Source organism: Aquarana catesbeiana, linkage group LG01 (genome assembly GCF_042186555.1).
Source record: "Aquarana catesbeiana isolate 2022-GZ linkage group LG01, ASM4218655v1, whole genome shotgun sequence".
Lineage (NCBI taxonomy): Eukaryota > Metazoa > Chordata > Amphibia > Anura > Ranidae > Aquarana > Aquarana catesbeiana.
In genome coordinates, this window is record NC_133324.1 from 958,424,762 (window position 1) to 958,449,478 (window position 24,717).

Here is a 24,717-nt window from a genome sequence, read left to right on the forward strand (position 1 = left end):
AGTTCAGTTGGGTCAAAGCTGGCTGGTCTATACGTAGCACTACCCCCCGTAGGAGCCACTGGTATTTTGCCCAGGTCTTTCCAAATTGCAACCCCACAGGCAGGCAGACGGTAGATTTACACAGCCAGCTACACACACACACACACACACACACACACACACACACACACACACACACACACACACACACACACTTCCATTTGTTGTCTTCCTTGACTAGCCTAGGGGTTATTTAGTTATTTTGAGAACTTGGATAGGGAAGGGGATTTAGTGGGATTCTCCAGAAATAGAACTATTCACAACTGAGGACATCTAACTGATCTCACAGTTAAGCTCTGGTGAAGACCTTGCTGAAAGCAGATGTATCCAAGTCCTGAGTCCCCTTTGGTCTAATGAGAACCTCCAGAGTTAGGGATAGCTGACATACTCCTGTGTATAGTGGGTTACAAGGCATGGTGGGTGTAATGCAAGGTAAAATTATGGGCACCAGATACTTCTTGAATGGAAAGAGATGTATTGTCTTATAAACAGAACTGTGGTAGAGAGGGTTAGGGCCAGGATCACTTTGATCCGCAGCGGGAGAGGGGGGACCCCCCTCCCTCCCACCGCTCTCCTGTGCCCTCCGCTGCTTACCGGAGCCAAGGCAATCGGATACTCGTCAAAACGCCACTTCCGCCCATAGCTCTTAAAGGGCTTTTTTTTTTTTTTTTTTTTTTTTTTTTTTTTTTTTATTGCATTTTAGTGTTATTATGAGATCTGAAGTCTTTTTGACCCCAGATCTCATATTTAAGAGGACCTGTCATGCTTTTTTTCTATTACAAGGGATGTTTACATTCCTTGTAATAGGTATAAATTGTGACACAATTTTTTTTTTTTTTTTTTTTTAAAGAACAGTGAAAAAAATAAGAGGTAAAATAAATAAAAAATTTAAACGTGCCCCGTCCCGCCAAGCTCGTGTGCAGAAGCGAACGCATACGTGAGTAACGCCCGCATATGAAAACGGTGTTCAAAACACACGTGAGGTATTGTCGTGATCGGTAGAGTGAGAGAAATAATGCTAGCCCTAGACCTCCTCTGTAACTCAAAACATGCAACCTGTAGAATTTTTTAAATGTTGCCTATGGAGATTTTTAAGGGAAAAGTTTGTCGCAATTCCACCAGTGGGCGCAATTTTGAAGTGTGACATGTTGGGCATCAATTTACTCGGCATAACATTATCTTTCACAATATAAAAAAAATTGGGCTAGCTTTACCGTTGTCTTTTTTTTTTTTTTTTTTTTTTTTTTAGTTCAAAAAAGTGTATTTTTTGCAAAAAAAAGTGCGCTTGTAAGACCGCTGCAGAAATACGGTGTGACAAAGTATTGCAACAACTGCCATTTTATTCTCTAGGGTGCTAGAAAAAAAATGTATAATGTTTGGGGGTTCTAAGCAAATTTCTAGCCAAAAAAAACTGTTTTTAACTTGTAAACAACAACATCTCAGAAAGAGGCTCGGTCCTTAAGTGGTTAAACGTCCTTTTATTTTTCCCCAGATGGGGGCTCTTGGAAGGAACCCTCCCATGTATTATCTGTGTTCCCTCATATAAGGATTCTTATGACTACTAGAGATGATATTTACATACTGTGTATGCTTGGTGGAGCAGGGAATTCCCCCGCTACCTATGACTGGCTGTTGGCTTTCACAGCTTCCCAGCAGGATCACTCGGGTAGTTTCAGGCTTGTATCTGGGAATGTCAGACTGGCTACACATGGATTGTTTGATCTTCTTCCCCCACTTTTATTTTTTTTTTTTTTCAGCCACCAGGTTGATTGGAAAAAAAAAAAAAAAAATCTGATTCCCCCATCTACACAAGCAAGGTTGATGGAGGGATCCTCCCTGCTGTGCCATTTTTTTGACAGTGGGGAATCCTCCTCTATCAGAATACATTGATCAATGAATATTCCCATTAGAGAGAAGCTGATCATTAGACTGTCTTCTCTCTTGTGGGAGCATCCATAGATGGATCAAAATTCAGCCAGTCCCTGTTTAATGGCCAAATGTTGGTCCATCTACGGCCAACTTCAGTCTGTCTTATCATGTGTAGGAATGTACTGAACTGGTCATGCTGGTTACTGAGTGTCAGAGACTTTTACTGTCATTTTATCTTTTTTTTGGTCTCAAAGATGGCATCTGCTGATATGAGGAAGGAGCTGGAATGTTCTGTCTGTCTGAACAATTGTACAGATCCTGTGACCCTAAAATGTGGACACAACTTCTGCCGGGACTGTATTGGTCGTGTGTTGGATACACAGGAGGGGTCTGGAGGTTATTCCTGTCCTGAATGCAGAGAAGAGTTCCAGGAGCGGCCTACACTGCAGAGGAACATAACATTGCCTAACATAGTGGAGAATTTCCAGTTTGCTCAGCCATATCTGGAGTACTCTGGGGTTTTCTCTACTTACGGTATTCACACTCCTGTCCCTGCTTTGAAATCCTGTCTGCAAGTCCACACCAAGTCACCAGCACATGTCTTCTGTGACCCCACCACTTCCCTGGAGAACAGGAAATGCTCTGTCCATAAGAAACTACTGGAATATTACTGCACTAACGACTCCACTTTTATCTGTGCGTCCTGCCGTTTGGCTGAAGAACATCAGGGACACCAGGTGGAAACTCTGGTTGAGGCCTCTGAGATGAAGAAGGGACAACTGAGAAATGTTCTGCAGAAACTGATCTCAGAGAGAGAGGAGACAGAGAAGAGAGTCCAGAGTCTACAGGAACGGAGGAGGAAAGTACAAGGAAAAGCAGATGATGAAACAAAGAGACTTGCTGTCCTGTTCAGAGACCTCAGGACACATCTGGAACACCTGGAGAAAAGAGTCTTGAGTGAAATTTCCGGGAAGGCAGAGCGGGTCTCTCTATCACTTTCTGATATGATCCAGGGTCTGGAAATAAAGAAGGAGGAGCTGACCAGGAAGATGGGTGACATTGAGAAGCTGTGTAACATGACGGATCTACTGACTGTCCTACAGGAATCAGACACAGGTGACTTGTGTGATACTGAGGATGGAGATGACAGAGCGAGACATGATAGACTCCTCCATGATGGAGGGGATCTGGATGTGGCGGGGATCTCGCACACATTACACACAGGTTTATCTGATATCATGTCTTGGGTAAATGTACATAAATATGCAGGCACACGTGTCTATCCACATTCTACCACAAAGGGTAAGGCTTACATCAATGCTGAACCATCCAGGAGACGTCCCAAACCCTACCCCACCATACAACACACACACCGCCAGGCTGAAGAACCAAATATTGAGGGTATACAGCAAACATTGGGGGTGTCAGATGTTATGGACATAATACTGGATGTGAGCACAGCTGGTAACTCTCTACATCTATCGGATGACAGGAAAACTGCATCATGGTCATCGCATCAGCATCACCCAGAACAACCAGAGAGATTTAATTTTCCTCAGGTGATAAGCAGTCAGAGTTTCTCCTCAGGGAGATACTACTGGGAAGTGGATGCCGGGGGATCATTGTACTGGAGAGTTGGCATGTGTTACCCCAGTATAGACAGGAAAGGAGATCAGTCACAAATTGGATGTAATAAGAAGTCCTGGGGTTTGAGGAGATTTGATAATCGGTACTCAGTGATACATGACTGGAAGGTGAAAAAAATAAAAGGCAATGTCTCCAGTAACAGAGTCAGGATATATCTGAATTACGAGGCCGGGCGGATCTCCTTTTATGAATTGCGTGACCCGATGCGACACCTCCACACCTTCACCGCCACCTTCACTGAGCCCCTCCATGCTGGTTTATGGGTAGGGCTAGATGCCTGTATAAAGATATCTGGGGCAAATCAAATGTGAGGGATCTGTCCGGAGACTGGTGACATCACAGGGCTGAGAATCTGATTTGGTGTAGTACTTGGCTGATAGCTGAAGGCAGTGAACAAGAACCAAGATAACTGATATATGTATAAAGCTGCAGACTCCGGGGGCCATCATCTTTATCCTGAACCTCACTTCTCTACCTAGTGTGTCACTGACCAGGAACAAGCATGCAGGAGGTCAGATTTTCTAGGCTTCACTTGCTGCATGCTTGTTCTGGGTGAGTGACATGTAAGGAAATGTAGTCAGGATGGAGATGACAGCCCTGGAGCCTTCAACTTTACAGTGTATCTGAAGTCCATTTGTTTCAGTTGTGGAAGGATTAGAACCTCAGCCAGATTTTTAGTTCTTTGTGCCCCTGTTGTAGATTTTCTTATGTAATCTCTTTACTGGAGCCCCAGATAAAATCCTGACGGGGGTTCTAATCCTCCCCTCCCCCTCCATCCAAAATTAGAAAATAGGTTTTGCTTAGACACACACTTTAATATCTATGATAGTTCCTAAATGTCTGTCCCCATAGGTTCTTTTATACATGACCAATCCATTTATCTTGGATTGTGCCTCCCCCTTACTGTGATTGGCTGTGATGATTGTCACTATTAATACAGCCAGCGCTAGTCTTGTTCTATCGGTTTTGATGTACAGGGGGGGGTGGGGATTGACCATTGGCACTATTAATGTTATTTGTCTTCCACAATGAATGTGTAAATGATGACCAGAATAATCTCTGATCACCGACATCTGTTCATGTCCTGTGTGTGGTAGGGGGTATACAATCTCAGCAAGTGGAAATCCTCGGCTCTGTATATGGGAGTATGCATCAATGATTGGTAAACAAATGGTTTGGCAGTGCACATGTCTGTTTTATTTTTTTTTTTACATTTTTCGGGCCATTCGTTATGATCTAAATTGATTTCAAATAAATTCGGAATCCGAAAAATTAAAAAATCCAAATATTTGGAAATTTGAAAATCCAAACTGACTAGCTAATAATAATAACTATACATTTTATGTATTTAAATTGTAGGTATATCAATTTCCTTTCAATTTGGCTGTTGGTGAACGTAACAAATATGAAATATCCGAAATTATGAATGTTGCATCTAAATGAATGGAACGTAACAAATTAATAATAATAAAAAAGTTATTTTTATTATTTGTTGTGTTCCTTTCGTTTTAGATGCGGCATTCTTTTTTCCCTTGATTCGTAAGTTTGGATAAATTTGTATTCGTTACGTTCACTAACAGCCGAATTTGAAAGGAAATTCCAATACCTATAATTTAATAGTAATAGTTATTATTTCAGATTGTCGGGTTTTCGGATTCTCATTCGTTTTGAATTTTCGTTATTTTTTGTTCTCCGAATTTTTGATTTTCTGAAAGATTTGTTAAATTTAATATTTCCGAATGAATGAATTTGTCGAATTTCGTCAAAAAATTCATTTGGAACTAAACGAATTGCATATGTGTAATGATTGGATATAGATCTAATGATGGGATGGATTACTAGAACTGTCATTACCCTTTCAGTCCCACCACCTCTATGATCCTTATAGAAGAGAATTTTATATTTCCTCTATGGTTAATTGGGAAGAGCCGAACACCCCCCGGTTCGGTTCACACCAGAACCTGCGAACGGACCGAAAGTTTGCGCAAACTTTAGAACCCCATTAAAGTCTATGGGACTCGAACGTTTGAAATCAAAAGTGCTAATTGTAAAGGCTAATATGCAAGTTATTGTCCTAAAAAAGGGTTTGGGGATCCGGGTCCTGCCCCAGGGGACATGTATCAATGCAAAAAAAGTTTTAAAAACAGTCTTTTTTTGGGAGCAGTGATTTTAATGATGCTTAAAGTGGAAAAAAAAAGTGAAATGTTCCTTTTAAATATCGTACCTGGGGGGTGTCTATAGTATGCCTGTAAAGTGACGCGTGTTTCCCGTGCTTAGAACAGTCCCTGCACCAAATGTCATTTTTAAAGGAATAAAAGTCACTTAAAACTGCTTGCGGCTTTAATGTAATGTCGGGTCCTGGCAATATGGATGAAAATCAGTGAGACAAATGGCATGGGTACCCCCCCTCTTGTATGGATATTAAGGGGAACCCCGCACCCAAACTAAAAAAAGGAAAGGCGTGGGGCCCCCAGGCCCTATATACTCTGAACAGCAGTATACAGGCGGTGCAAACAAGACAGGGACTGTAAGTAGGCATGTGCATTTCGTTTCGTTCCGAATCGAAATTCGGACGAATTTTTCATTATTCGGAAATTCGGATGCATCCGAATTTCCGAATGACAAAAGTAAAGAATTTAAACGAATCCGAAAAAAAAACGAACGAATTCGAATCGAATTCGAAAACATATTCGAAAACATATTCGAATCGAATTCGAAAACATATTCGAAAACATATTCGAATCGAATTCGAAAACATGATGCTATTCTTTTATACTTTCTATTCTATCCTAATCTTTTCTATTGGAATTCGATTTCATTCTATACGAATTTCAAATTTCGCAAAATGGTTATATATAGTTTACTTTTTCAAATTCAGTTATTGTTTTTTTCGAATGTGGTAGAATTTTTTCGAATTTGACAGTTTTTTTCGAATGTGGTAGAATTTTTTCGAAATTGATAGTTTTTTCAAATGTAGTAAGAATTTTTTCGAATTTGACAGTTTTTTTCGAATGTGGTAGAATTTTTTCGAATTTGATTGTCAAATTTGAAAAATTTCTACCACATTCGAAAAAAACTATCAAATTCGAAAAAATTCTTACTACATTTGAAAAAACTATCAAATTCGAAAAAATTCTACCACATTCGAAAAAAACTATCAAATTCGAAAAAATTCTTACTACATTTGAAAAAACTATCAAATTCGAAAAAATTCTACCACATTCGAAAAAAACTGTCAAATTCGAAAAAATTCTTACTACATTTGAAAAAACTATCAAATTCGAAAAAATTCTACCACATTCGAAAAAAACTGTCAAATTCGAAAAATTTCTACCACATTCGAAAAAAACTATCAAATTCGAAAAAATTCTTACTACATTTGAAAAAACTATCAAATTCGAAAAAATTCTACCACATTCGAAAAAAACTGTCAAATTCGAAAAATTTCTACCACATTCGAAAAAAACTGTTTTTTTTTAATGTGGTAGAATTTTTTCGAATTTGATAGTTTTTTCAAATGTAGTAAGAATTTTTTCGAATTTGATAGTTTTTTTCGAATGTGGTAGAAATTTTTCGAATTTGACAGTTTTTTTCGAATGTGGTAGAATTTTTTCGAATTTGATAGTTTTTTCAAATGTAGTAAGAATTTTTTCGAATTTGACAGTTTTTTTCGAATGTGGTAGAATTTTTTCGAATTTGATAGTTTTTTCAAATGTAGTAAGAATTTTTTCGAATTTGATAGTTTTTTTCGAATGTGGTAGAATTTTTTCGAATGTGGTGGAATTTTTTCGAATTTGACAGTTTTTTTCGAATACGGTCGAATTTTTTCGAATGCGGTCGAATTTTTTCAAATTCGAATACGAAACGAAACGAATTCCGAAAACGAATGTAATGAATGCAACGAATTTAACTAAACGAATTAAGTTAAATAACGAATCGAAACGAAACTAAACTAAACAAATTTTTTCATCCTGCACATGTCTAACTGTAAGTTTGTTGTTAAGTAGAATCTGTTTAAAAATGTACCAGTTCAAAATTACAAAGTGTAGCTCCAGCCAAAAAATCTGTTTTTAAGCTTTTTGGAAAACATAGGGAAGGGTTATCACCCCTGTAACATTTGTTTTGCTGTCTGTGCTCCTCTTCAGAAGATTTCACCTCACTTTCTGTCCCAATGACAAATGTTTTTTGAAAATTTGGGATTCTTAGTGACACAAGGGTTGGTGATAAAGCATCAGTGAAGAGGAGACATGTTTTTCCCATATTAACTCTTACAGGAGAGAATTTCCCTTCCTAGGGGTAGATTTCATCTCGCTTCCTGTTGTCTCCTTTCGTTTGCAAGTAGGAATAGTTTGTAAGTTGGATGTTTGAAAGTAGGGGCCTGTCCTATATACTCTGCAGACATTGGTCAGAGACATTCACACTAGTGAACTGCTGGAGGTCATTTTGTAGGGCTCTGGCAGTGCTCATTCTGTTCCTCCTTGCAAAAAGAAGCAGATGCCGCTCCTGCTGATGGGTTAAGGACCTCCTATGGTCCTGTCCAGATGTCCTAGAGTAACTGCCCGTCTCCTGGAATCTCCTCCATGCTCTTGAAACTGTGCTCAGAGATACAGCAAACCTTCTGGTAATGGTATGTGTTGATGTGCCATACTGGAGGAGTTGGACTGCCTGTGCAACCTCTATAGGGTCCAGGTATCACTTCATGCTACCAGTAGTGACACTGACCTAGCCAAATGCAAAACTAGTGAAAAACAGTTAGAAAAGATAGGGAAATAAAATTGTCTGTGGTCTTCACCTGTAAGACCATTCCTGTCTTTGGGGTCGTCTCATTGTTGGCCATCTAGTGCACCTGTTAATTTCATTAACACCAAAGCAGCTGAAACTGATTAACAACCCCCTCTGCTACTTGCCTGACCAGATCAATATTCCAGGAGTTTAATCGACTTAAAGAGGAAGTAAACTCCAGGTATTTTTACTTTTTTTTTTTTTTTTTTTCCCTGCAAAGTAAAGGCATAAAGTGCATACTACCCTGTTTCCCCGAAAATAAGACCTAGCGTAATTGTCAGTGATGGCTGCAATATAAGCCCTACCCCCCAAATAAGCCCTACCCTGAAAATAAGACCTATAAGGACTTTAACTAGGGCTAATTTGCGGGGAAGGGCTTATATTGCAGCCATCACTGATAATCACGCTAGGTCTTATTTTCGGGGAAACAGGGTAGCACATTATGTGAAGCTTTCCTGCAAACGAAGCCCAAGCCTTTCCCGCTGCAGGCCACATCCATCTTCACCCCGTCTTCCTTCCGGGGCCGCATACTAGACATATATGGTTTGTTTCGTTCCGAATTGAAATTGGGACAAATTTTAATTTTTCGTAAATTCAGATGTATCCAAATTTCTGAATTACAATAGTACCGAATTTAAACAAATCCGAAATGACGAAAAAAAAAAAAAAAAAAAAAATCGGATGAAACTTGAATTTTTTCGAATCATTTTCAAATACTTTTGGAATTCAAATAGTTTTCCAATTTCCAAAAATAAAAAAATAAAGGAATAGAAAAGCATATAACAGAAAATAAAAGAATAGAATATAATAGAGTAAAAGAGAACAAAATAGGAAAAACAGAATAGACTAGAATATAATAGAAACAAATTGAATATAATAACATATAATACAACCATCTTCTGAAGTTCAAATTTCCAATTGAATAAATTTGAATACATAAGAAACAAATAGAATTAAAAAAAACAATAGAAAGGAATATAACCATTTCCCAAAATTCAAATAGAATCAATTTGAATAGAGTAGATTAGAAAACAACAGAATAGTATAGAAAAAAACAGAATAGAATATAACCATCTCTCGAAATTCACATTTTGAATAGAATAAATTTTGAATAGAATAATAAAAAAAAAAAATGAATAGAATGAAATAAATAGAAAAAATATAATTTAAAAGCCAATACAGTAGAAACAATATAACCACTTCCCAAAATTCAAATAGAATCAATTTGAATAGAATAGATTAGCATAGAAAGATGGTTATATTCTATTCTGTTGTGTTTTTCTTTTATTTTTTTTCTATTCTACTCTATTCTTTTCTTTTCTGTTTGAATTTTCAAAAAGGGTGATCGGAAGATGATAATCTATTCAATTCTATTCTTTTTTTTTTAATTCTATTCCATTCTGTTCTTTTATTTCATTTTCTACCCTATTTTGTTCTGTTTTACCCTATTATAATAGAATAGAAAAAAAAAACAAATAAAAAAATATATTTTGTTCTATTCCTTCATTTTCTATTCTATTTTATTCTCTTTGGAAATTGGAAAACGTTTTGAATTGATCTGAATTAGAAATGTTGAATCCATTTGAACACAAATAAACTAAACGGATTAAACAAATGTAACTAAAGAAATCTATTTAAATGACGAATCAAAACTAAACAAATGTTTTCGTTCTGCACATGTCTACCGCATGCTCCTGCTATGCGACCGGCCAGAGCTGTGTGGTGCCACTCCCTCGCATGCACACGGGAGCTGCCAATCATGGCACTGACTTCTGAAGAAATGGCATGGGTGGCCATACCTTCAGAGCGCATGTGCCGATGACATCAGCGGCACGGTATACAGTAAATATCTCCTAAATGGCGCACGTTTAGGAGATATTTACAGCACCTATAGGTCAGCCTTATTCTAGGCGTACACGTAGGTACAAATTATGCAGGGAGGTTTACAACCTCTTTAATGCTATACTCTGATTTCAAAAGTGTTCCTTTCAATTTTTTTGAGCAAGATTCTGCTCTATCCTGGTTCTCTGTCTACCTATAAAAGCACTCCTTCAGTGTTACCTACAACTCTGTCTCCTCCTTTTCATTGCCCCTTTCTGTGGGAGTCCCCCAAGGCTCTGTTCTTGTACCCCTTCTCTTCTCTATCTACACCTCCTCCCTTGGTCACTGGATTACCGCCCACGGCTTCCAATACCACTTATACGCCGATGACACCCAAATCTATCTGTCTACTCCTCACCTCACTCCTTCAGTCTCCTCTCACATTACTAACTGACAGATCAGCATGGATGTCGCACCACTTCCTTAAACTAAATCTCTCTAAAACCGAGCTATTAATATTCCACCCCTGCCCGTGCCCCCCTCCATGACTTTTCCATTAAAATCAACAATGCAACTATCAGTCCCTCCCCTCCGCCAGGGTACTAGGTGTAATCCTAGACTCTGACTTGTCATTTCAGCCTCAAATCCAATCGTTGTCAAAAGTTTGTGGAATTCACCTCCGTAACATCTCTAAAATTCTCCCCTTTTAAACAAATGAAACCACCAAGCTCTTCATTCACTCCCTCGTTATCTCTCGCCTTGACTATTGCAACTTCCTTCTCATTGGCCTGCGTCTCCATAGGATATGCCCTCTTCAGTCTATCATGAATGCTGCTGCCAGGCTTATCCACCTTACCCACCATTCAGCGTCTGCCAACCCTCTCCTCCAATCCCTACACTGGTTCCTAATCGCCCAGCGAATTAAATTCAAAATGCTAACCACAACATACAAAGCCATTCTGCCCCGAGATACATCACCAATCTTGTCTCCAAATATCACCCAAACCGTCCTCTCCGCTCCTCCCAAGACCTCCTACTCTTTAAGCACCCTCGTCTCCTCCTCCCATGCTCATCTCTAGGATTTTTCCAGAGCCTCTTCCATCCTCTGGAACTCGCTACCTCAACTTGTCCGACTATCCCTTACTCTTGCTACCTTCAGGCGATCCCTGAAAACTCATCTCTTCAGGGAAGCCTATCACGCCTCCAACTAATCTTTTACCACTTCCATCAGCTCATTCCCCACAGTTACAACCTTTTGTACCACCTGCCCCATCCTATTAGATTGTAAGCTCTTCTGAGCAGGGCCCTCTTAATCCTCTTGTATTTTATTGTATTATAACTGTATTGTCTCCCTTTTATATTGTAAAGCGCTGCGTAAACTGTTGGCGCTATATAAATTCTGTATAATAATAATGGAAAAAGCAGTAACTTGTTAGTATAGGAAGGCAGTTGCAAAGGTGGCAATACTGCGGGATATCACGAGTATAGTAGCTACATAGACATATGTACAATTGTGCACTGAAGACACCCCTCTGGGACTTTTAAGGCAGAATGCAGACAAAATAATTAGATTAAAAAGCGAATGCCAATATTTATTTTGAAATATGAGGTAAAAGGGACATCAGTCCAATTAAAAATGGCACATATAACAAACAATGTGTGTAAAAAAACAAAACAAAAAAAAACTGGAGTTTCATACATATTCATCATATACCAAAATACATCAAGATATACCCCAGAAGGTTGCCAGCAAAATACTCGGTCAGTTTGGGAAAGAATCTTGGATGAATCCCGACATGTTTCAGAAGATGTCCTCCTTCAAGGGAGTTACTGGGTATAAAGATTCTCTAAAATGCAATATGTCAAAATCAATATAAAGATATAAGACAAGTATGGCATAAGGTTCATACAATTTGAGGTATATTTAGTACATACATTACATTAGGCTGCTGTGTAAGAAACTCACTTAGAATTGATGTATACTATGTGATTTATCTACCAATTGTATCAGGTGGGTCTGATACGGGCCAAACAGTGGGCAAGGAAGCAGTGTGTGGACCCCCTAAGAGTCCACAAGGACCCTAGAGGCCAATGGGCACCCAAAAAGGGAGGTCTAGTCTGTAAATGAATATTGGACATACTATTGTACTATTATACCATCTGAGCACTTCCCTCTTTTGATTTATCACTGTTGCTTGGCTCAGTGTCCGCACAACACCTCTTTAACCACTTCCCACCCGGCCTATAGCGGATTGACGGCCGGGCGGTGGTTCCGTTATCCTGACTGGGTGTCATATGACGTCCAGCAGGATAACATGCCACCACGGGGGCGTGCATCACGGCGATCGGTGGGTCAGTCTGACACACCGCTACACCGATCTTGGTAAAGAGCCTCCGGCGGAGGCTCTTTACCACGTGATCAACCGTATCCAATCACGGCTGATCACAATGTCAATAGGAAGAGCCGTTGATCGGCTTTTCCTCACTCGCGTCTGACAGACGCGAGTAGAGGAGAGCCGATCGGCAGCTCTCCTGACAGGGGGGGTGTGCGCTGATTTTTTATCAGCGCAGCCCCCCTCAGATCGCCACTAGGACCACCAGGGAAGGGGCAACATGTGGATGGCCAGGTATGTACCCCATGGCCATCCACATGTGCCCAATGTTGCCAATCTTTGCCAATCAGTGGCCACAAATGGCGACATCGCTGAAAGCTGAAAATTGGCCTGGGCGGGAAGGTGTCTTATGTGCCTGGTATTGAAGTGGTTAACCAGTGACAAATGAAAAAAAAAATATTTTCAATTTGTCGCAATGGATAAACCCTTTTAACCAGTTAAAGAGCCTCACTAGCAACAGCTTGGATGGCCACAGCTGTTGCTAGTGAGGCTTTTTGTCACAAGGGATAAACCCTTTTAACCAGGTAAAGAGCCTCACTAGCAACAGCTGTGGCCATCCAATCTGTTGCTAGTGAGGCTTTTTAACTGGTTAAAAGAGTTTATCCATTGTGATTGAAAATATATATATATATTTTTTTGATTCGTCACTGGTTAAAGAGGTGTTGTGCGGACACTGAGCCAAGCAACAGTGATAAATCAAAAGAGGGAAGTGCTCAGATGGTATAATTGCCTTATAAACTTGCTGGCAATAGAAGCATTTTTTTTTTTATGGAAAAGCATTGAAATATTGATGGATCAATTCACTAAAATTCCTTGAAACATTAGGTGCTGCTATAGGGCAATATCTCTTTTCCTTTTTTGGCACAGACAATCCCCAAAAAACCTTTTGATGGTCTTGATTCCAAATGATCCCCTAAACCCATCTTGAAAGGTGGCAAATAATAAATAAGGTTCTACAAAAGCTCCAGAAGAAGCCATGTTTGTGGTGAAACATGTAGAGGCAATCACACTTTGGTACCTTGACCACTGGGTTGTTATTGCCTAAATTTTACAAATTGTTTTATAATGTCTATGTAATAAAAAATTTCTATTTTTTGTAAATTTTGCTCCCGATTGATCTTTCTGCACCTTAAAACTCCAATTTTGTGAGATCATCAGCCAAACACGTTTGTAAAAGCAAAGTAGTAATTTATTGTTCATTGGTAAAACAAAACCACTTGCTTGCAGCATAAAAATAAAGAAAACAGTGCACACTTCTAGTACATGCCAAGTTTTTTGGCTTACTGCCTGAACAACTTGTCCCTTTAATGGGTTATGTCCTTAACTGCCTCAGGGGTCCCAAAAGCCCAGTCAGCAGCAGATTAGCCATGTCTCAGTCACAAGCAGTCCACCGCTCTTGTTCCTAAGTGTGTTCTGCTTCACACAACAGACACCTGTTGGCTGTTTCCTGCTCCATTTGTGAACTTTCCTTCAGGTGGGTTAATCCATTCATAACCAAAATTCCTTGTAATTAGGGTTAGGAGGTCTTTTCCCACCCAAAGTCTCCCTGAGCCTCCAAATTGGGGGCCCAATGCGGAGTCACCAAACCTGAGAGAACTGTAAATTTGTCCTTTCCTCTTTAGCTAGACTACCCCTTCACCCTGCATGGGTGAGAATAAAAAAATGTATTTTATTGTTCCCCTTAAAAAGACTACAACCCAAATAGCAGGGAAACATATCTGCCTTTTAGGGCCCATCCCTGGTGTCCTGTACAATTTGTGGTATGCTACCTAGAAGATGTTGGTTTTAAAACCGAAGTTAGACTTACCAGTAACTCTATTTCCAGTAGTCTTCCAGAACAGCCCCTGACAGATGGAGCTCCTCCCACTGGCACAGGAAACACATTGCCCAAACACTTTAAAAGGTGGTCCCTCAGGAACATGGCCAGTCAACCGCAAGAACCGAAGGACAGAAACTGAAAAATATAACCAAAAACAGGCAATAACCTGAAAATTGCCAAAAATGACAATGTGCTGTCCTGGCCTATATACTATGTGCTATGTGTCATTCCCTTTCATCTCAAGAAGTTGTGAGTGACTGTATGCCAATGGTATAACTTTTCTTAGCCATTCCCAGAGTGCTAGGGCTAAGCCTTGCAGTTAGGAGTATTAAAGTGAAACTAGATTCAATGAGGTTGATATGAAAGGCCTTCTAGCTTACAATGGTAATAGCAGGACTCTTGTTATATATGCGGTTAACATTTTAGTTTTAACATTAAAATATTTTAAAATGATTTACTGATTAATTTTAATATTACATTGCCAAGACTAGGGATGAGCCGAACACCCCCCTGTTCGGTTCGCACCAGAACTTGCGAACAGGCAAAAAATTTGTTCGAACATGCAAACAGCGTTAAAGTCTATGGGACACGAACATGAATAATCAAAAGTGCTAATTTTAAAGGCTTATATGCAAGTTATTGTCATAAAAAGTGTTTGGGGACCTGGGTCCTGCCCCAGGGGACAAGGATCAATGCAAAAAAAAGTTTTAAAAAAGGGCCTTTTTTTGGGAGCAGTGATTTTAATAATGCTTAAAGTGAAACAATACAAGTGTAATATTCCTTTAAATTTCGTACCTGGGGGGTGTCTATAGTATGCCTGTAAAGGGGCGCATGTTTCCTGTGTTTAGAACAGTCTGACAGCAAAATGACATTTCAAAGGGAAAAAAAGTCATTTAAAACTACTAATTAATGAATTGCCTGTCCAACAATACACATAAAAGTTCATTGCGCAGGGACTCTGGGGTCACGTCCCCTTATGACACCGGGTCCCCCGCTAGCAATGAAGCTGGAAGAAGATAGCAGAGGGGCCCGGGAGAAGAGGCGGAACACCGGGAGAAGAAGTTGGAAGAAGACTCCCGAAGCCGGAAGAGACCACCCCCGGAGCTGCCTAATACATTTCTTTTAAAACCTGTGTGGTGTGTTTTTTTTTTTAATTAACACTTTTTTTTTCCTAGGTGAATGGGTAGGGGTACAATGTACCCCATACTCATTCACATAGGGTGGGGGGCCCCCTTATTAAAGGGGGCTCCCGAATTCTGATAAGCCCCCCCGCCCGCAGACTCCGACAACCAACGGCCAGGGTTGTCGGGAAGAGGCCCTTGTTTTCATCAACATGGGGCAAGGTGCTTGGGGTTGGTGGGGACCCGCAGGTCGCCCCCCTCCCCCAAGGCACCAACCCCCCCATGTTGAGGCCATGCGGCCTGGTACGGTTCAGGAGGGGGGGCACTCGCTCGTCCCTACCCCCCCTTTCCTCACCAGGCTGTGTGCTCGGCTAAGGGTCTGGTATGGATTTTGGGGGAACCCCCACGCCGATTTTTCGGCGTAGGGGGTTCCTCTTACAATCCATACCAGACCTAAGGGCCTTGTATGCCTCTGGGGGGAACCCACGCCGGTTTTTTCATTTAAAATGTGGCGCATCGTTCCCCCTCAGGATTCATACCAGACAGCTGTCAGCACTGCCTGTCGCTCATCGCGAAAGGAAAAAAAAAAAAAGTTTTCCTTTCCCAATAAGTGAGCCATCTCAGCGCTGGCTCCCGCGAAGGGTCTCGTAGGTGTCAAATCTCGCCAAGATTGACACAATATCGCGGTCACCTACTGTAGAAGATAGAAATGTTAAAAATGACAAGAGACAGAAGAAGCATTTAAATAAAGGAATTGTCAAAAACTGACACTTTTTTTTGTGAAATGGTAGGGGTACTTTTGTACCCCCTTACCATTTCACACGGGGGGGGGCGGGATCTGGGGGTCCCCTTGTTAAAGAGGGCTTCCAGATTCCGATAAGCCCCCCGCCCGCAGACCCCCACAACCACCGGGCAAGGGTTGTGGGGATGAGGCCCTTGTCCCCATCAACATGGGGACAAGGTGTTTTGGGGGAGCTACCCCAAAGCACCCTCCCCATGTGGTCTGGTACGGTTCAGGAGGGGGGGCGCTCTATCGTCCCCCCCTCTTCCTGTAGCCTGCCAGGTTGCGTGCTTAGATAAGGGTCTGGTATGGATTTTTTGGGGGGACCCCACGCCATTTTTTTTTTAATTTTGGCGCGGGGTTCCCCTTAAAATCCATACCAGACCTGAAGGGCCTGGTATGGAATTTAGGTGGACCCGCCACGTCATATTTTTTTTTTTTTTCATTTTGGTTTGGGGTTTCCCTGTGGGGAATTCCCATGCCGTTTTTATCAATGAACTTTTATGTGTATTGTCGGACCGGCAATTCATTAATAGCTGCAAGCAGTTTTAAATTACTTTTTCCTTTGAAATGTCATTTTGCTGTCAGACTGTTCTAAACATGGGAAACATGTGCCCCTTTACAGGCATAGTATAGACACCTCCCAGCTACGAAATTTAAAGGGATATTACACATTTATTGTTTCACTTTAGGCATTATTAAAATCACTGCTCCCGAAAAAAACGGCCGTTTTTAAAACTTTCTTTGCATTGATCTATGTCCCCTGGGGCAGGTCCCAGGTCCCCAAACACTTTTAATGACAATACCATGCATATAAGCCTTTAAAATTAGCACTTTTGATTTCTCCCATAGACTTTTAAAGGGTGTTCCGTGGCTTTAGAATTTGCAACGAACACCCCAAATTGTTCGCTGTTCAGCGAACAGCCGATGTTCGAGTTGAACATGAGTTTGACTCGAACTCGAAGCTCATCCCTAGCCAAGACCAATCATTACCTGTTTATTGCAGTAACTCAAAGGAACCTGAGTTCAGTTTTTTATGAATGTAGAAGAGCAAAACCAGTGAAGGATGGTTTCTTTTTGGATGATTTAGGTCTCTATTTCTTTGTTTATTGTCTTATTAACTAAGATTAGCTATTCTAGGGCGGATTTCTAATTTACACAAAACACCTATAGCTTGGGTCTGCTATGAATTTTAGGAAGCCTTTAAGAAATGAATGCCATTGGCCAGAAATGTAAACTGTATCATCTTTTTCTTTGTAAACACATCAAGGCTTCCATCCACAACCAGACCATCTGAAGTGTCAACTTTGCACATTTCTGGAGCCATGTAGGACATGGTGCCATACTTGCCTCTAATCACTGTACCTTTTGACCTTAGCAAAGCCAAAGTCTGTGATCTTGATGGAATAGCAGTTCCCGTCAGACACTAAAACATTATCTGGCTGCAAATCCATGTGTAACAGTCCTCTTGCTTCCATGAATTCGAAAGCACTTGAGATCTGCTCAGCACACTTTTTTGCTGCGTCTTCTGTAATTCCCACCTAAAATAAAATGAGAAATTCTGAATATTTATCCAGAAACAATTAAACTATGTATAGGCATAACTTTTTTTTAGTTTTATACTAGGGGTGGATTATTTTGCCATATGTGACTATGTGCATGCTCAGAACAAGTACGAGTTGTCAGAATAAAAGGTAAGTGTAAATCTTTCCACATGGACACCTCTAGTAATGTCAGCTAAGAGAGTTTCCTCTCACTTCCTGTTCCATCTCAAGGAGAGGAAGTGAAGGGAAATCTTTCCAAAAGGATACAGACAGCAGAAAATAAATTGAGCTTAAAAACATTTGTTACACAAAAAAAAAAAATGATCCTGTTCGTTGAAAGCGTAATAAACTGCATAGTGCTTGTGCTGTGTCATTTTTTTCCTTTTCTAAACCGTGAAAACCTAGCTGATCTTGCCAGTTCTGTGTCCCCCTGTGTGTCCCGACCACGGTAATTATGGCTGCTGAGCCCTGACAATGTGGTCAGTTTACATGCCTCCGTCATCCGCAGCTCTGCTCTCTCCCCCTCTCAGCACCTGTGTGTGAGCCACCCCTCCCCTTCTAGCAACGCTCCAAGCAGTAGAAAAATGACTTCTCCCAATCACTGCCAGCCCCTCTTCAAGGATACCATGTACAATACAGTGTATGTAATTTTTTTTTTAATTCTTCTTCAAAATTCCCTATTTCTCCTCATCGATCAACGGTCACGTGACCACCTGGCAGACATCAGAGGGGGATCTCGGCTCCTCCCTCCGTAGTACATACATCAGAGGAAGAGAGCAATGGGCAGTCACGTGACTGCTGATAGGCGAAGAGAAATAAGGTATTTAGAAGAATTTTAGTATAGTAGATGTTATCATAGCAGAGGGGCTGGCAGTGATTGTGAGCATTGCCTTTACAACCCCTTTAACTCTTCTTAACTCTGCCCAAACCTAAGAAAAAAAAATGTTTATACTTATACCTTTTAATGTATGTAAATTTGGTATAATCACGGAGAGCAGATCACCAAAAGGTGCCAACTCTTGAACAAATACACAGTGGTCGGTGGTGGTGAAGGCGGTACCATATCATCCAATGGTGTTGGGATGAATTGAAAGTAAAAATTAAATATTGAACTCATCTTGAGGAAAGACCGCTGACTGGTTATGTTTTTATCCATGACCTTCAATGCCATTCTTTGACCTGTGCAAAAAAAAAAAAAAAAATTCCAACTATGGTAAACTTAAGTCAGTAATTTCTGTATGTTTCACTCCATTCTAATAAGATTTGTTGCTCCCAGATTGAGAATGCATTATGCTTTATTTAAAGCTAAACCTCAGCCTTACTTGCAGTCAGCAGACAGCTGTACAGAAATGTCCCCTGCACTGAAATTTCTTACTCTGATTTCACTGCACACTGAGATTCTCACAATGTGCATTAGAAGCTTCAGCAAGTCAGATAGAGCCCACCTCGCTTCATTTCCTATCTGGAGGATATCCAGCATGTTTAGCACCATATCCTCCCCAGCCTGACTGTCCCTCACCCGTTCGTTTCATTCATTGAATTTCTGTTATTTTAAGCATATAGACTCAATATCACATGTGATCATTATCTAGGGTGGTCTGCATGCAAATACTACCTGTCTAGGAATGCCTACTTCTCCAGGACAGATATATACCCATCAAGATGTCAGCACTATTGAGGTTAAAAAGAATCAATCAGGTTTATACATATTTAATATATTGTTTCCTGGGCATCTTGGAAACCATCTTGTTTTGTTTGTTAAAAGGTGAATACAAGTTCATTGTTTTTGGACAAAGACTCTTAATCTTCTTGTAAGAACCTAATCGCATATTCTCTCAGATTGTAAATCGTAAGGATCCCAGACAAATAAACAAGATGACTGGCCATGGGGCCAGAGTGTGTTATAATGAGACTGATGACTCATGTCTCAACTGAACAATAAACAGGAGGTTTAGAATTTTCTCTTTTTTACTAAAATAAAAAAAAAGGGAAAAAAATAAGGGCTTATTTAAAATTTGCCTTATGAATAAATATTCTTAATTGCGAGTAATTATATTAGCAACAATTTCTATTGTATTATTATTACATTATATGGAGCATTTATATGCCTACTTAACTGAATAATTTCAAATATTTTTGTTTATGTAATTTTTCAATATTCAACATATATTCATTATATATTGTTTGATTTTACTCATTTAGTATATATTATTAATATGAGGGATGCATGTTAAAATACAATGAAAAAGAAGGGAGGTACAAAAGTTCTAATCGGTGAAATTAAATATGAATAACCATTGTGCTTTTACCAATGACTTCACTCTCAAAAGGTATTTGAAGGAAAAGCCAACTGTGTTGTTCAGACTTATTTAAAGCTATATATCTCATGAAGAGACACAAAGTCTGACAGACGCTGCTATAGAATAAACATCCCTATTATATTTATGATTTTGTTCAAGGCTCAGATCAAAGGTTATTTGAAGTGATATCTTGACATTTTAAGTAAAATTCCAAAATCATTTTTAAACCAATACTACCCCCTTTAGGTAGTTGTGTGGATGGGTCCAATACTGCCCCCTTTAGGGAATTGTGCGGAAAATAACAATGTCATTAATTGCAGATCCACGCCTACTTTATTTGGGGATAAAAGTGTGTAGACAAACGAGAGAGAGAGAGAGAGAGAGAGAGGAGAGAGAGGAGAGAGAGAGAGAAGAGAGAGAGAGAGAGGAGAGATCTCAAACAAAAGATTTTGAGATTTCTGGTAAAGTTTAAATTTCTATGTATCTGTTGGCAATTTATACCTGGCATTTAGTCTTTGTAGCAAAATTATTATTTGGAATGTATCTTTACCTTAAATATAAGTCTTGGTTAAACCACTAATTCTGTGCATGGTATAACATGTTTGTCCATGTGCTGTTAAAGTAAATTCAAGCTTGCAAAATCTGTTGACAGAGAGGTCACGTGTCAACATCAGCACCTTTTTGTTTTCACATCCTGTTGAGCCACTGATAAGCTATTAATTACTTTCAAGGAGTTACTCAGTTTTGCTACCTTGGTATTTTTGAAACAACATCCTGTGGTTATTTTCTCATCATCTGTATCATCCATATTATTGAAATGTTGATCCAATTGTTTGTCACCAGTTATATTTTGATATTATTCTGCACTGATTTTTAGTAAATAAATATATATATTTTTGCACACTTTTGTATTCCTTTTGTCTTCAGGCTAGCTTGAATAAACAAATTTGAGTTTTTTTTTGTTGATTTGTAGAAATAAGTGGGAATCTCTTTAATCATAGATCCTTGCTTATTTTCATAAATATAAAACTGTTTAATATTTCAGTATAAACATTTTGACAAAGATATTTGCATAAGGCTACTTTCACACTGAACCAAAACAAAGCCTGGGGAATGCCCAAGAAAAAATTCCAAGCCTATTTACCACCAGCCGCAGACAACCAAATTGACCTGTCTAACAGTATACGTTAACAGGGGTTTAGTCCACACGCATTTGCAAACGCATGCTTAAGCCACAGAGCCTCGTCACGGCACCCTGATATCTGTGGTCCTAACACTAAAATATGAGTGTCCCCACAGTGGAGGCACATGCATTCTGATGGATAAATTCAGGCAGGTGGACTGAAGGGCAGCCCACCCCTTCTTAAAAGGTACAGGAGCACACCAAACACGCAGCAAATAGCACTATGGCTGCAAAGGTGCTGGTGCGTTGCTGGACAAATACACACACCAATGTGATCTCAAAAAACTTGCCACCACCCTCATTTATAGCTGGCTACTAGCTACTTTCACACTGGCAGCGCCCGGCCGCTAGCGTTGCTCTTTTTTGCAGTACTTTTTGGCCACTAGCAGGGCGCTTTTTACCCCCAAAAAAATGGTAAGAAGTCCCATTTTGTGACACTTTCAAAGTGCTTTTCAGACGCTTTGGAAGCACTGCCCATTCATGGGCAGGGTGTTTTGGGAGTGCTATTTACAGCGCTCATAAACCGCCCCAAAGATGCTGCTTGCAGGACTTTTTGTAACGTCCCGCAAGTGCACCACCCCAGTGTGAACAGACACACTGCAGTGAATGGGTGGCAGTTTTCAGAGGCTATTTCTAGCACTAAAACACCTGAAAACCGCCTCAGTGTAAAAGTAGCCTAACTGCTCTGAAGAGTCAGCCCAATGCTTAGTTACCTAAATAACCTTACCAACACGCATTCATGTTTTATACAGTTGTGCCCGTAAGTTTACATACCCTGGCAGAATTTATGATTTCTTGGCCATTTTTCAGAGAACATAAATGATAACACAAAAACTTTTCTCTTACTCATGGTTCGAGTTTGGCTGAAACCATTTATTATCAATCAACTGTGTTTACTCTTTTTAAATCAGAATAGCAACAGAAACTACCCAAATGACCCTGGTGAAAAGTTTACATACCCCAGTTCTTAATATTGTGTATTGCTCCCTTTAACATCAATGACAGCTTGAAGTCTTTTGTGGATGAGGCTCTTTATCTTCTCAGATGATAAAGCTGCCCATTCCTCTTGGCAGCCTCCAGTTCCTGTAAATTCTTGGGCTGTCTTGCATGAATTGGAAATTTAAGATCTCCTCCAGAGTGGCTCAATGATATTGAGGTCAGGAGACTGAGATGGCCACTCCAGAACCTTCACTTTATTCTGCTGTAGCCAATGGCAGGTTGACGTGGCTTTTGTATCATTGTCATGTTGGAATGTCCAAGTACGTCCCATGCACAGCTCCCTGGCTCATGAATGCAAATGTTCCTCCAGTATTTTTTGATAACAAACTGCATTCATCTTGCCATCAATTTTGACCAAATTTCTTGTGCCATTTGTAGCTCACATATCCCCAAAACATCAGCGATCCACCTCCGTGTTTCACAGTAGGAATGGTGTACCTTTCATCATAGGCCTTGTTGACTCCTCCCCAAATGTAGTGTTTAAGGTTGTGACCAAAAAGCTAAATTTTGGTCTCATTACTTCAAACAACTTTTTGCCAGAAGGTTCGAGGCTTGTCTCTGTGCTGTTTGGCGTATTGTAAGCAGGATACTTTGTGGCATTTGCGTAGTATTGACTTTCTTCTGGCGAGTCGACCATGCAACCCATCTTTCTTGACCTTTAAGACCCCTTTCACACTGGATGCATTTTTCAGGCGGTTTAGCGCTAAAAATAGCACCTGTAAAACACCTGAAAAAAGCCTCATCTGCAATCCCAGTGTGAAAGCCCGAGTGATTTCACACTGGGGCGCTGTGCTGGCAGGACGTCAAAAAAAGTCCTGCAAGCAGCTTTATATACACACGCTAATTACAAGCAAACAGATCACAGGTGAGGCTGGTTACCATTAATACCCATTCAAACCCCCTTTGTGTCAACTTGTGTGCATGTTATCAGGCCAAAATTACCAGGGTATGTAAACTTTTGATCAGGGTCATTTGGGTAGTTTCTGTTGTGATTATGATTTAAAAAGAGTAAACACAGTTGATTGATAATAAATGGCTTCAGCCAAACACTAATCATGGGTGAAAATGACCAGTTACGCTTACCGATAACAGTGTTTCTGGGAAGTCTTTCAGGATGACACCCTGAGAGATGACTGGCCCCAACTGACAGGAAACACAATCAACAAATAGGTTCAAACCCCCACCCCTCCACTCTAGTGTCTCAGGAAGGTGCTCTGGCTTGTCCATGTAGCTGCTCTGCATATTTGCTCCACAGATGCTAAAGTCCTTTCTGCCCAAGAGGTCGCCAGAGACCGAGTGGAATGTGCTTTAAGGTTATTCAGGGCTGCCCTACTAGCCTGATCATAGGCTAAAATAATAGTCTGCTTGATCCATCTTGCTATTGATGCTTTAGACGCTTGCTGACCCTTCTTCTGGCCAGAAAAACTAACTAATAAGTGGCTGAACCTTCTAAGCTCTTTTACTCTTTCAAAATAAGCCAACAGACAACATCTGGCATCTAAACAATGAAAGGAACTTTCTCTCTCATTCTGAGGATTGGTACAAAATGAAGGCAGTTATGTGGAACCTTGAGGCTACCTACGGAAGGTACAGGGGATCCTGCCTGAGTACACCCCATCATCAAATAATAGAAAAAAGGGCTCTTTTATTGACAGAGCCTGGATGTTGCCTATTCTCCAGGCCGCAGTCACCGCCAGCAGGAAGGCTGTCTTTAGGGTAAGCAACTTATGAGGAATAAGAGGTAATGGTTCAAATGGTGCCCTGGTTAGGGCTTCCAAGACTAGCGTAAGGTCCCAAGGCGGAAACTTGCTTATCTGCACTGGGGACAGTCTATCTCTGGCTGACAAGAATCTTTTAATCAAGGGGTCCAGAGCCAACCTCCTGTCCAAAAAGGGGGACAAGGCTGCGACCTGAACCTTAAGTGTCTTGGTCGCCAACCCCTGATCTGCGCCATCCAGGAGAAAGTCCAGGGTGGCAGGAATCTTTTGTTGAGAAGTCCCCTTCGCCTGGCACCAGCGCGAGAAGACTCCCCAGACTTTGGCGTAAATACGCCTAGTAACCAGCTTTCTTCTCAAAAGAAGGGTGTCAATTACTCTCTCAGAACATCCCCTTTTTGTAGGCTCTCCCTTTCAATAGCCAAGCCATCAGCCTGAAGAAGCAGGGATCTGGGTGGCAGACTGGGCCCTGAAGGAGAAGGTCCCATGGCTCCAGAAGGCCCTGAGGGGGAGCTACGGACCAATTTCCCAGGTAAGGGAACCAGGTCCTCTTGGGTCACCAAGGAGCGATCAGAATCAGTCTGCCCTCAGAGCTTCTGCAGTATCCTCAAAATCAGAACTGAGTCTCTAAGTGAGGAAAGGCATATGCCAAGAGGAAGTCCCCGACTTGGGCCAGCGCGTCTACCCCCTCTGAACCCCTATTT

General features: G+C 40.6%; 1 protein-coding gene across 1 annotated transcript; it reads left to right on the forward strand.

The window, feature by feature from the left end:
- Positions 1 to 2,162: 2,162 nt before the first annotated feature.
- LOC141126620 (E3 ubiquitin/ISG15 ligase TRIM25-like) lies at positions 2,163 to 3,866 on the forward strand. The gene has a single exon (XM_073612541.1). It carries the CDS (start codon positions 2,163 to 2,165, stop codon positions 3,864 to 3,866), a length of 1,704 nt encoding a protein of 567 aa, XP_073468642.1.
- Positions 3,867 to 24,717: the final 20,851 nt, after the last annotated feature.